This window comes from Primulina eburnea, chromosome 16 (assembly GCF_022965805.1).
Source record: "Primulina eburnea isolate SZY01 chromosome 16, ASM2296580v1, whole genome shotgun sequence".
Lineage (NCBI taxonomy): Eukaryota > Viridiplantae > Streptophyta > Magnoliopsida > Lamiales > Gesneriaceae > Primulina > Primulina eburnea.
Genome location: NC_133116.1, coordinates 4,203,499 through 4,215,964, shown reverse-complemented (window position 1 = coordinate 4,215,964; position 12,466 = coordinate 4,203,499). Strand labels below are relative to the sequence as shown.

The following is a 12,466-nucleotide window of genomic DNA, read 5'->3' as shown; positions in this document are numbered from 1 at the left end:
TAATTAATTTAGACCTTATATTTAAAGATTTTACTAAGAAAACATGTAGAAAGTTAACATATTATATTTTACAATATATTTATATTATTAATTTAAATAATTATATCAAAATCGAATTAACCGACCGAACCGTTTTGGTAGAAACCGAACCAATATGACGAAAAATGATTCGGGTATCGGATCATATATTTTTAAAACCGAACCGACCGATGAACACGCCTAGTGCATAGTGCAGATAGAGAAAAAAATCGACCGATGAACACCCCTATTTCTTGTCTTTTTTTTCGTCTGATTAAATTATGCGCATTTAGCGACGGTTTTAGGCATTTAGCGACGGTTAAAACCTTTGCTAAATGAGCGACGGTTTTTGAAACCGTGGCAGATTCCATTACAGCGACGGATTATAAACCGTCGCTATTATTAGCGACGGTTTAGCGACGGTTTAATAAACCGTCGCAAATTAGCAACGGTTTTATTATATTTTCCGTCGCTAATATTATCTGATGCTGACATAGACCAGCGTCCGTGCTTACGGAGCGCGGACGCTGATCCACGTGTGCGTCCGTGCTCCGTAAGCGCGGATTGGGTAGTTTTGAAATGGTTTTTTTTTTAATTATTTTTGAAATTTTTTTTTAAAATTAGATTAATTTTAATAAAAACCCCACTATCCGTGTATAATGTGCAGTTGCCACTATTAAATGCGGCGCTGCTTCCTGCGACAGCAACCAATGTGTCGTTTCCAAGTGGTGTCCTCGCCGTAGACAACCGGATTTGAAACTGCACGTAATACGTTTGTGATTAAAAATAATTTTTTTTATGAATTTGGTCGAATAAGATATATGTTTTGTAGAATTGACTTGTGAAATAATTTCATATGAGTTTTCCCAAATTTTTTCTTTCTTTCTAATAATATAATAGATTTATGCCTTGGTCACGTAATTAAATTAATTAAGTGAAATATTTTTTTCACATGTTTTTTCGTTGACGGATCAATTTTGACGCATTGAGTTTTTAGTGAAAATATTAATCACATTAGTTATTTTATGCATAACAATTTTCATAATAGTCACTCAATTTGTGGATAAATTATTAAGTTTTGGCATTGAACATGACTCGTCCTATAATACGTCTCTCACGGATCATAATCTGTGAGACGGATCAACCATACTCATATTCACAATAAAAAATAATACTTTTGCATGGGTGACCCAAATAAAAGATCCGTCTCACAGATATGACCCGTGAGATCGTCTCACACAAATTTTTGTCATACGTCGGAGTGAGCTCATTCATATGATCACGTGAACATTACGTAAAAAAATACAACCAGAATAACACAGTGTAATTTATCTCAAACCATTGAGTAGTTATGTGATAAAATTGGATTATGCAATCCTGTTCTTCTACTGAGCTGTGTGTAACGGAATAGCTCCAAACATAAATGTAAATAGGCTCTTATGGTATAAAAATGTCCTTCAATAATCGAACAATGAGCTTCAAACTAGCAGCGGCATTGGGTCGGAGTTCTCGGGTTCGGATTTTTTCGGATTGGGTATCCAAAATAAATTACTACCTGAATTTCAGATACCCAAAATTTTAGGCATAAAAAAAATGTCATCAGTTTCATGAAAACAACAATAACACATATGATAAAAAGTGGGTAATAAATTTAATATGGTCAATATTCAATCGGGTATCCTTTTTTTTAAGAAAATAATTAAATACATAATATTTAATTATTAATAAGTTCCTGGGGACTAAGTTAAAAATGTTAAAAAATAATAAAAACTAGTAACCGTGACACACACATTGCGTGTGTCCTGAATATATTTGGCTAATATATTAAATATTCATGATATTACAACATAATGACGTCACAACATAAAGAAGATAGTTTATTTTTCACGGTGGCTAGTTTGGAGAAGAAATAATATTATTTTTTACATGAGCAGTTTCCTTACTACGGTGAATATAATATTATTTGTTAAGAAAAAATATAATATAAAAAATGAGAAAGTGTAAAATAGGAAAGAAAGTTGGTGTCCTCATAGAGCGGTTATTATTAGAGGCTCAACTATAATAAAATAGTAAATATAAAAAATTAAAAATGGTAAAACAGGAAAGAAAGTTGGTGTCCTCATAGAGCGGTTATTATTAGGGCATCATACTTAATATAATAGTATAGATTAGAGTACCTGATACTCAGGGAAAAAAACTCGATACCAACCTGAAATTAATAATTCGGCTACGGGTTAAACTTGAACCCAACATGTTTTAAAACTACAAGACCCGATCGGATCGAGTATCTGATGCCGGAAAAAGTCCACCCATTTTGTTGGTTAATGTGTATGGAAAGATGTCCTCTTATATATATATATATATATATATATATATATATATATATATATATATATATATATATATATCAGTGTTGATATGCTGTACACCTACCGTGCACACCTATGTAAGTACCGATGAGGTGTCACTCATCCATTGGATGTGCAATCTTTCTATATTTTATCACATCCAATGGGTAAGTGACACATCATGGATGCTCACATAGGTGTGCATGGTTGGTGTGCAGCATATCAAAACTATATATATATATATATATATATATCAATTACGTGTGTACAATTTTTTTTATCATTATCGATAAACTAAAGTGAAATTTGACAAATTATGGAGGGACTAAATTGATATTTGAATAGTTGAAATAAAAAAAATAAAAATAAAGTGTGTGTTGAAATTTAAAAAAAAAAACAAAAGTATAATATTAGTATCACATAAGGGTAAAATTGAAAAAAAAAAAATTGGTGTTCTATCTAGGTAGTTATTATAATGTCTTCGTACTTAATAATATAGTATAGAGTATTATACAAGCACGCAACGCGTACCAACATTTTCTTCAAATTTTACGCTTATATGATATTAATATTACACTTTTATTTTTTAAAAAAAAAAAAACTACTTCTCGTGTTCAGTGTTCATAATACTTCATAATATGGCATGACGATCTATAGTGATCCGAAAACGACTGATGGACGCAGAAGTCTTCACCGTCACATGGACTTGCACATGCCTTACTCGGAGGGAGATAGAAATCACGGACATAATGTTACACAGGGACAAAGTGGGTGTCTCGACGTAATATTCTTCTTACGATTAAGTAAGAAATCGAATCTAAATAAGATAGCTAAATCGAAATGCGAACATGACGACCATCTTGCATTAATTTCAAATTTCAAATTTCAAATATAAATACAATAATTTAATATTATAATCAAAGTAAATCATAAATATGAAATTAATGAAACCACTTATTAAAAAAAAGAAATTTTTACATAATTTCTCAAAATAACTTATTCAACAACTAATATTATTTAATTCGTACTCTTCTGACATTTTTTGAAGCAAAGTCTTCAATTATGATAGCATACAAAATATCTCCAATAATATTTCAATAATTGTAACTTGGAAATGCTTCTTTTAATTTATAACTTTAATCTCGTTTCTCTCAATTTAATTTAAAATTAGACCTCATTCAAACAAGTATAAAAGAAAATGAGAGAACTAAATACTTAATTGTGCGTCAGAATTGCATACAATGAAGAATTGAAAATGAAAAATTTGTGAAACCCTGAATTAATTGGAAAAATAAGAAGATATTAATTTATTGTTGAGAAATTTAATTCAAATATAAATAATTTGTGGATGAACTCCAAGACACGTTTGCAGTACATTCTTTTAAAATATGTTTTCTCCATCTCTTCAGTTACAGGGATATGTATTTTTTTTTTTTCAGGATACAATGAAGATATTCTGAATTTTTAGGGGACTAAATCAAATCAGAATCCAACAAACCAACATTATTCTTCTTGATCTAAAAATTCGATTAAGAACAGACGCAATTTTTCATCAAACTTTATTCGTTATCGACAAATTAAATAATTATGAAAATTTTCCTAACATTTATTACCGTGCGTATTTTCATGGAAATTTATTCTCAATTACTTTATTTTTTTATATAATTTTTATGTAATTAACTAAAGTTATATGTGTATTATATTAATTTTATAAAAATAATTAGGGACCTCCCAAGGTGGGTCCTTGGCTATTGCCCAGCCATCCTTCGTGGTCGTTTCACACACGAGATGCAACTGAAAAGCTAAATTCCAAATATATATCAGAAATAATTGAAACATTCCAATTCGATTCAATAGATTATGTTTTATTCCCTTTCAAACTATATAGAAATTAAAATTTCTTACACCTATATATTATGTCATTTTCGAAAATTATTTGTCAAACAATGAACATCATTATTTTTCCGAATTTTTTTTTTGATCTTTTAATTTGTATTTTATTTCAATTTTAGTATTGTTAACGATAAATTTGTATTTTTAGTCATGTAACTTATATTTTTTAAATTTTTGGCCATTTTCTTACCTGATTTCATTCATCGTATCTTCTGGTAAAAAAAAAAAGACCAACAATGAAAAACAATACAATTTAAAGGACAAACAAAATTTACAAGACTAAAATATAAATAAAAATTCACCGTAACAAGACCAAATAGAGAAATATGAAAGTTCCAAAATTAAATACAAATTCATTCATCATTAACGAAACAAAAAAATAAAATAAATACAAATTAAAGACTAAAAATATCAATTTCTCAAGATAACAATTAAGAAATTAAAGTAGCTAGTCCAGAAAATGTAGCTTTTAAAGTAGTAAAAATGAAATATCCAAATATTATATATTCTTGACAGTAATTTCTCACCAAACAAAGTGTCCTCATTTAATATAAGAAGATCTCCACTTATAATTATTATATAATGAAATATAGTTGTAGCATTAATTAAACACTACCAAATTATCACGTTCAAAATTTTTGGCCAACTAATTTTGACTGAATATTTGTTGGTAGCATGTCCGAAGCCAACTGTTGTTATTGCTAATGGTGAAAGAATAACTAAAATATTTAGTTGCTTTGAAACCTGAAGATGACATTAGTTAATATTGCTAATCGATTATATATATAGTTCAACCTATATCAACTCGAGTCGATATATATTTTTTGAGTAAGTCTCTGGTGAGACAGTCTCACGAATCTTTTTATGTGAGACGGGTCAACCATACCGATTTTTCCATGGATGACCCAAATAAGAGATCTGTCTCATAAAATACGACCCGTGAAACCGTCCCCCATAACAGTAACGTCGAATTATTCTTAAAATTCATTGAGGTTCATGATTCTATCGTTTTTCCCGTTGTTCACCATATTACCATTCGATTGCTATTCTTCATCCTAATTCTTATTAATAAAGATACATCGTTGTTCTATCAAAACTTGCCTCGTGACTCTCCAAATAGACTCATAGATTGATGGAATAAAATCTAAATTTGAATCTGGGAATTTATTAAATGACAAGCGGTCAACGATTTAGTATACACAAGAACTTTTGTGAAACGGTTTCATTTGTCCATTTTGTGAGATATATATTTTACTTGATCACTCATAAAAAATATTACTTTTTAGTATAAATATAAATATAATATATTGACCAGTTCACGAGTAAAAATTCGTAAGACCGTCTCACAAGAGACGATGATATGTATGAAGAACATTCCAGAGTAGAAATAATTGAAAAGTAAATTCCAAATCTATCAATTTAATGAATTAAATTCTTAAATGACTCGAAAGTAAATGACAAAAGGAGTGGAAATCATTATTTTTTTCTTCTTTTTTTATAAATTTCTCCGTGGAAAAAAGAAAGAAAAGGAAAGTAAATGACAAATATGAAGTCAATTTTTTTTACTGATCGATTAAGAAAGAGAGAGAGAGAGGCCAAGCAAAGAATAAAACAGCGTTTCACACTGTCAAGCTACTTACTTTCGTCGGTGATCAAATTACTCCTTTTTCTTATTTTACATTTTGACACTACATTGGACCGTTTTCACGATAGATTCAAGAGTAGGTTTTTTGTCAGATGATCTCGCGAATTTTAATACGTGTGACGGGTCAATCTTATCGATATTCACAATAAAAAATAATGTTCATAACATAAAAATAATATTTTTTCATAGATGACCAAAATAAGAAATTCGTATCATAAAATACGACTCATGAGACCGTCTCGTACAAATTTTTGACTAAATTTAATAGGAGAAACTTTTATAAAGAGAAAGATAATGATTTTCTTCTTGTAGAGTACGATTACATCGTTTAACGATAATTTAATACATAATTTAATTTTCGCTTATTATTTATTTATAAGAACTATAATGTATCTTAAGAATTATTAAAAATATTAAAAAAAAAATAATTGACAATCGAGTCGATCAAATTTGCAAAAATCTTAAATTGGTCGAACTTTAATCTATTCGATGTAACTTAATCATGTCGGCAAAATTGGTTCTTGAAATGAATGTGTATAACGTGAAAATCAGGATGATGATTATTGTTTACGATGTATGTGTACGTATACATGCGTATGTACATGTAGCGGCATTTTTGTCAGAGTTTCAATATAAAAAAAATCCAATTTCCTCCTTATCATCTTCGAAGTCTCTCTCTTGTCGATTTTTTTTTTATTCAATGGGAGAGAACTCTGTTTTTAATTCTTCTTGAATTTCCTTCACGATCTCTTTTCAGGCCTTTCCGAATAAATTTTTGAAGTGGGTTTTCGATTTCTTGAGAGATCAGAGCATTGTATGGAAAAATAATTGAGTTATTCGTATTGGTTTTCATCAAGAAGAGTGTGAAAATTTTGTATTTCTATTCACATTCTTTGCTGAAGGTGATTTTCTGTCCTTTCTCTCGCTCTTTGTTTCTTGAATCATGTCACTAAATCTTCAGTCAATTTTGTTTATGCCCAAAAAGATTAGATTTTTTTCGTCTGCGTCGAGTTCTTGTTCTATATATTTAGATCTCAATTTTTCAGTTTATCTTTTCCCGTTTGTTGAACTATTTTGTGATTCTTCTATCTTCGTTTTTGCGGTTGTTCTCTGCTTACTGCATTTTTAATGTTAATGAGATCTGAGTATGACAGATTCTTCCCCATTTTCTTAAATCTTAGGCTACTTAAAGCAAAAGATGTGTAAAGATTGAGGCTTTATGCAATGTGGGCGAACAGAGCAGTAAAAATGGTTTAAATTTCTCGTATGCATTTCATTTTAAATGTTTAATTTCTGATCTGAAATTTCTCAACATAATTATTTCATCACTGAAACTCTAGAATTTGTTTGCTTTCCCTTGTTGAGTGTTGAATTTTCTTCTTCTTGCAGAATATATTCTGTAGACTAATCGATAGGGAAACCTCTTGATTGGCTAATGACACCTTTTTTCTTTCTGTAAAATTATATATTTTTGTTTACATATCTGAAGTGGGAAATGGCCACAAGTTTCAGTCCAACTCTATAAAGAAAATGCTAGTTTTGTCGGTTCCCTTTGTATTTTAGATACATGTTAAAAAAAATCTTGGTTGCCTTTTGATGTTTTTCCTCTGTGTGTTTCAATTATGCTTTTGCTTTTTATCCCACTTTTGGTTGCTTTTGCATGGCCACAGTTTGGTGAGATTGGATTCCATTTACCCTCATCTTTTTACCATTAAGTCCCCCTTCACCAAGATTGCTAAATTTTATTAAGACCGGGGCCTGATATTTGTATGGGGATTACATATTTTGATTAAGTCATCTATCTGAATTTCTATAGATGGATCAGAAGTATAACTTTTTCTTGCATTTTTATTTTTTCATTAATAAATTTAGTTTCCAATAAAAATAAAAACTATGGCCCGACGGGTGGGGATCCAGATCATGAAACTACTTACTCTCAAATAAAAGAAGAGAAGTAAAAGACGAGAGAATTTTTTTTTTTAACTTTTTCCTCCATTTTCACCCATATTTGGAAGGAAAATTTTACTCTAAATCTATGTAACACATTTTCCTTTTTTTTCCTTCCATTAAAATCTTCCAAATAGTCAGTTTTTAAATTTCCTTTCCTTTCTATTCCATTCCATTATTTTATTTCTAAATACCAACTCCCAAACTAAGCCTAAGGATACATTATTCGTCCCTCTCTTTGAAGTTAATGTAGGGACCAACATCATGTGAAAATATAAAGGCCTTCTTGACCTATATGGTGTTATGTGTCCCAAAATGCTCTCAGATATTCCAAGTCAGACATGATGGCTTGTTTTTGCTACTAGATGTGGTTAAATTCCACGTCTTTTTGAACTTGGATGTTGTTTCTTGTACACATTTAGCTTGAATGGTATTATAATCTGTTTCTGAGTACTGGCTATTGGTAATATCTGATTAAATTTGGGTTGGCAGATCATATCATATACTGCGTTCTCTTGCTACTTACTTTGTTTCTTATACTTACTTGAGTCTTCTCGTCGCTTAACATTTTATTTCTAGTCTTATGGTACGTTTACTGGATGCAGTTTTTTTTTTTTTCCATTTTTTTAAGGATGGCTGTATGCCTTTTCATCCAGACTTTTGTCTTGTGTGTTTATGCAGATTACATAGTGTTCTGATACTATGAAGATTAAAGAAGGAAAACCAACTACCCATCCTCATAAAACATGCAGGACGGTTCCCATGGCGATAATGCTTGTTGCGCTATGCGCGCTTTCATTCTACCTGGGCAGGCTCTTTTGTTCACAAAGGGACATTTATTTAAGTCAGGCAGTGGATAAAGCAGGTGGAGCTTCAAAGGAAACGAAAACAGGCCCTCTCCAGATAAAAGCTGTAACATTTCCTGAATGCCCTTCAGATTTTCAAGATTACACGCCGTGCACAGATCCAAAGGTATTTCTTAAAATTATATTTATTTCGTGGCTTTACTGTTAGAATCTGATGTATGTTTTGACACCAAATGGTCAGACACAGACCACTATGATTAATGGGGAACCCTATGGTAATGTTTGGGTTGTTTTTAGGAAATGTTCCAAAAATCTGTTTCCAGAAAATGAATTGGGAAATATGATTAATTATTGGTTCTTCTACTTAATGAGATATAAGAATATATTGAGTTATTTATTTTTATAATCGTTTGTGAGAATATTTAGAAATTTTTAATATAACATTATAACTTATTGGGTTAGACTATTGTACAATTCTTCAGTTTTTTTGGGTTAAAGTTATATTGAAATAATGACTATACGAAAATGTAAAACGAAATGAAAATATGTTTAGACTAGAGAAAATTGAAAATGAAGTGAAACTGGTTATTTTTGCTTTCGGAAAATCAGAAGTTTTTGAGAAAACATAAATAAATATTGCATATGTCTGTAGTACCGGTCACTGCAAGTTTTATTTCCTGTAGTCCGTATTGCCTAACCAAACAATTTATGATATTACTACAGAGGTGGAATAAGTACAGTCGTCACAGGTTTTCTTTTCTCGAGCGCCATTGCCCTCCATTGTTTGAAAGGAAAGAATGCTTGGTTGCCCCACCTGATGGTTACAAGTCACCTATCAGATGGCCAAAGAGCAGAGATGAATGCTGGTACAGGTAATAAGCATCCTCTTCAGGAAAAATTATTTGATTTGACGAAATGTACTTGTTGTTCTCATGGTTTGTCATTAACATAAAAAAAATCCAATTTTTTTAGGAATGTTCCATACGACTGGATTAACAGACAGAAATCGAATCAGCATTGGCTGAAGAAAGAAGGGGAAAAGTTCCTCTTTCCTGGTGGCGGAACTATGTTCCCTAATGGTGTCGGTCCTTATGTTGATTTGATGCAAGATCTGATTCCAGGAATAAAAGATGGGACAATTCGTACGGCTATTGATACAGGGTGTGGGGTGAGTTTACTTTCTATAGTTCATGCACAGATTTTACTCCCTGTACAAAATCATCAGTATTTTATTATCATAAATGTTCAGGTTGCAAGTTGGGGAGGTGATTTGCTCGATCGTGGGGTTCTAGCATTATCTCTCGCCCCAAGAGATAATCATGAAGCTCAAGTTCAGTTTGCTTTGGAACGTGGGATACCAGCAATCTTAGGCATCATTTCTACACAACGGCTACCGTTCCCGTCAAACTCTTTTGACATGGCACATTGCTCAAGATGCCTTATTCCATGGACTGAATTCGGTAATTACCTTTACCATGTGTTGCACGCTTGGTTTCAAATCATTTCTTGTGAAAAGCTATTCAGCTAGTTTAAATCATTCTGTAAAAACCAATTGAAATATCTTCTAATTACTTTTAGTAAAAAGACATCCAAATGTCAGTGCAAGTGTTTCAATTCATTTATACCAAGGCCTTGAGTCGGAATATTAGAATCTATAATTTACCAGACACTGGTATCCTTCTCAGGTGGAATTTACCTTCTAGAGATACACCGTGTTCTCCGGCCTGGTGGCTTTTGGGTACTTTCTGGGCCCCCTGTAAACTATGAGAATCATTGGAGAGGATGGAATACAACTATTGAAGAGCAGAAATCAAATTATGAAAAGTTGCAGGAATTACTATCCTCAATGTGTTTCAAATTATACAAGAAGAAAGATGATATTGCCGTTTGGCAGAAATCATCCGACAATAGCTGCTACAAAAAGCTTGAGGCACCCGACAATTATCCTCCGAAGTGTGATGATGGTACTGAACCAGATTCAGCATGGTACACTCCAATTCGACCTTGTGTTGTTGTTCCTAACCCAAAGTACAAGAAAGTAGCATTAAAATCCCTTCCCAAGTGGCCCGAACGATTGCATACGGCTCCTGAGCGTGTTTCTGATGTTCGAGGTGGCAGTGACGGTGCTTTCAATCACGATAATAGTAAATGGAAATCACGAGTAAAACACTACAAGAAGTTGCTCCCTGCAATTGGAACTGACAAGATACGAAACATCATGGATATGAACACGATGTATGGAGGTCTTGCTGCTGCCCTGAATGACGCTCCTTCGTGGGTTATGAATGTCGTCTCATCCTATGCCCTAAATACACTAGCTACGGTGTATGATAGGGGCCTCATAGGAACCTATCACGACTGGTGATACATTTTTTACCTGAAAATGCATCAACATTTATCTATTGAAATTGTCTGATTTTCAGATGATGTTGATATATTTGACATCATTTTTAGGTGCGAGGCTTTTTCAACATATCCTCGAACATATGATCTCCTTCATTTGGACGGCCTTTTCACTTCTGAAAGTCACAGGTGAAGCTCTGCTCCCCTCCTCGACTATGTTTTTTGGATGAAGTTCTCGTGGATAACACTCTGACAAAGATGTGTTTAATATCAGGCACCATGGCCCTAGTTAAAGGTGTTATTTTCCCACTTATGTGTACAAACAAATCGAATCGAGTCAAATTCTACACTAATTTATATACTGAAGACCGATCTCGAATTTGTTTGCTCAAAGAATGAAGTACTTTGAAGTCAAGTTAAATTTGAGCTTGGTGTATTTTAGCGCAGACATTATTATCAAGCTTTATTGAGTAAATGCTTGAATTATGTCCTGAGCTTGTGAACTTGATTTTAAATATTTGAGGAAATTATGGTCAATGACCCACTGTTGTCATTCTTTTCCATTAATAGTTCTTTTGACACTATATTTTTTGGCAGATGTGAAATGAAGTACGTTATGTTAGAGATGGATCGCATACTCCGGCCAAACGGGTATGCAATCATCCGGGAGTCCAGCTATTTCGTGGATGCTGTCGCTACGATAGCTAAAGGAGTGAGATGGAGTTGTCGTAAAGAAGACACGGAATATGGCGTTGAAAAGGAAAAGCTCTTGATTTGCCAGAAGAAGCTATGGTACTCGAAGACGAGTTCATAAGATACCTGAGAAAACAGAAAGTTGTGGAGAGTTTTCTTTCAGAGATCATATACATATTAAACTCAAACTACCGGCATAGAAGGAAGTAAGTGCTATAATACCACTCTCCAATATTATTATTTGTTACATAAAAGTTTGAAGTTCAAAACCTCCCCATCGAATGGGAATGAGCAGATTTAATGGAATTGTTAGTGTTTAGTGTCTTTTTGACATATTATATTCTTTGTGAGGCTATGTGAAATTATTGTTTTTTTTTTCTTTTACCAAATTTCAGTTGCATTCAAATGTTCTTTTGCTGCTGAGTCGATCTATATTTGTTGAAACTTGCTGTCATCTTATCATTTCACCATTGAAACTAATTTACCAATCTTGAGTTTGTTGCTGTCACACTTGAGTTTGTCAAATTGTCTGCAACATTTTGACGATAATCTTGACTGTTTTATTTTGATTCGATTATGTTTTAAAACGATTCAGTTATTTCGGTTAGATTTACACAATTATTAAATGAGTAATTAAAGTGTGTTTTAAAATACAATATAGTAACGTTTTGGTTAAGTTTTTTTTTTTTTTATAGAATAAATGTTATTTTATAAAATGTATAATCTAAAAAAATACTAATAAAATTATTAGATTAATTAAATTTTGAATTTTT

At 31.9% G+C, this 12,466-nt stretch overlaps 1 protein-coding gene across 1 annotated transcript; it reads left to right on the top strand.

The window, feature by feature from the left end:
* The first annotated feature begins 6,548 nt into the window (after positions 1-6,548).
* Positions 6,549-12,075, top strand: LOC140816213 (probable methyltransferase PMT21). The gene is made up of 8 exons (XM_073175315.1): positions 6,549-6,806; positions 8,533-8,823; positions 9,381-9,529; positions 9,630-9,825; positions 9,907-10,117; positions 10,343-11,018; positions 11,112-11,189; positions 11,598-12,075. The coding sequence occupies exons 2-8, from the start codon at positions 8,554-8,556 to the stop codon at positions 11,812-11,814; spliced, it is 1,797 nt and encodes a 598-aa protein (XP_073031416.1). The 5' UTR covers positions 6,549-6,806; positions 8,533-8,553; the 3' UTR covers positions 11,815-12,075.
* Positions 12,076-12,466: the final 391 nt, after the last annotated feature.

What these genes read in the sequence shown, in the direction of transcription:
- LOC140816213 (XM_073175315.1), top strand. Translation starts at nt 8,554, where the DNA reads ATGAAGATTAAAGAAGGAAAACCAACTACCCATCCTCATAAAACATGC. An exon ending in TATTCCATGGACTGAATTCG is followed by an intron (nt 10,118 to 10,342) that starts GTAATTACCTTT and finishes TATCCTTCTCAG; the next exon opens with GTGGAATTTACCTTCTAGAG. An exon ending in TTCACTTCTGAAAGTCACAG is followed by an intron (nt 11,190 to 11,597) that starts GTGAAGCTCTGC and finishes ATTTTTTGGCAG; the next exon opens with ATGTGAAATGAAGTACGTTA.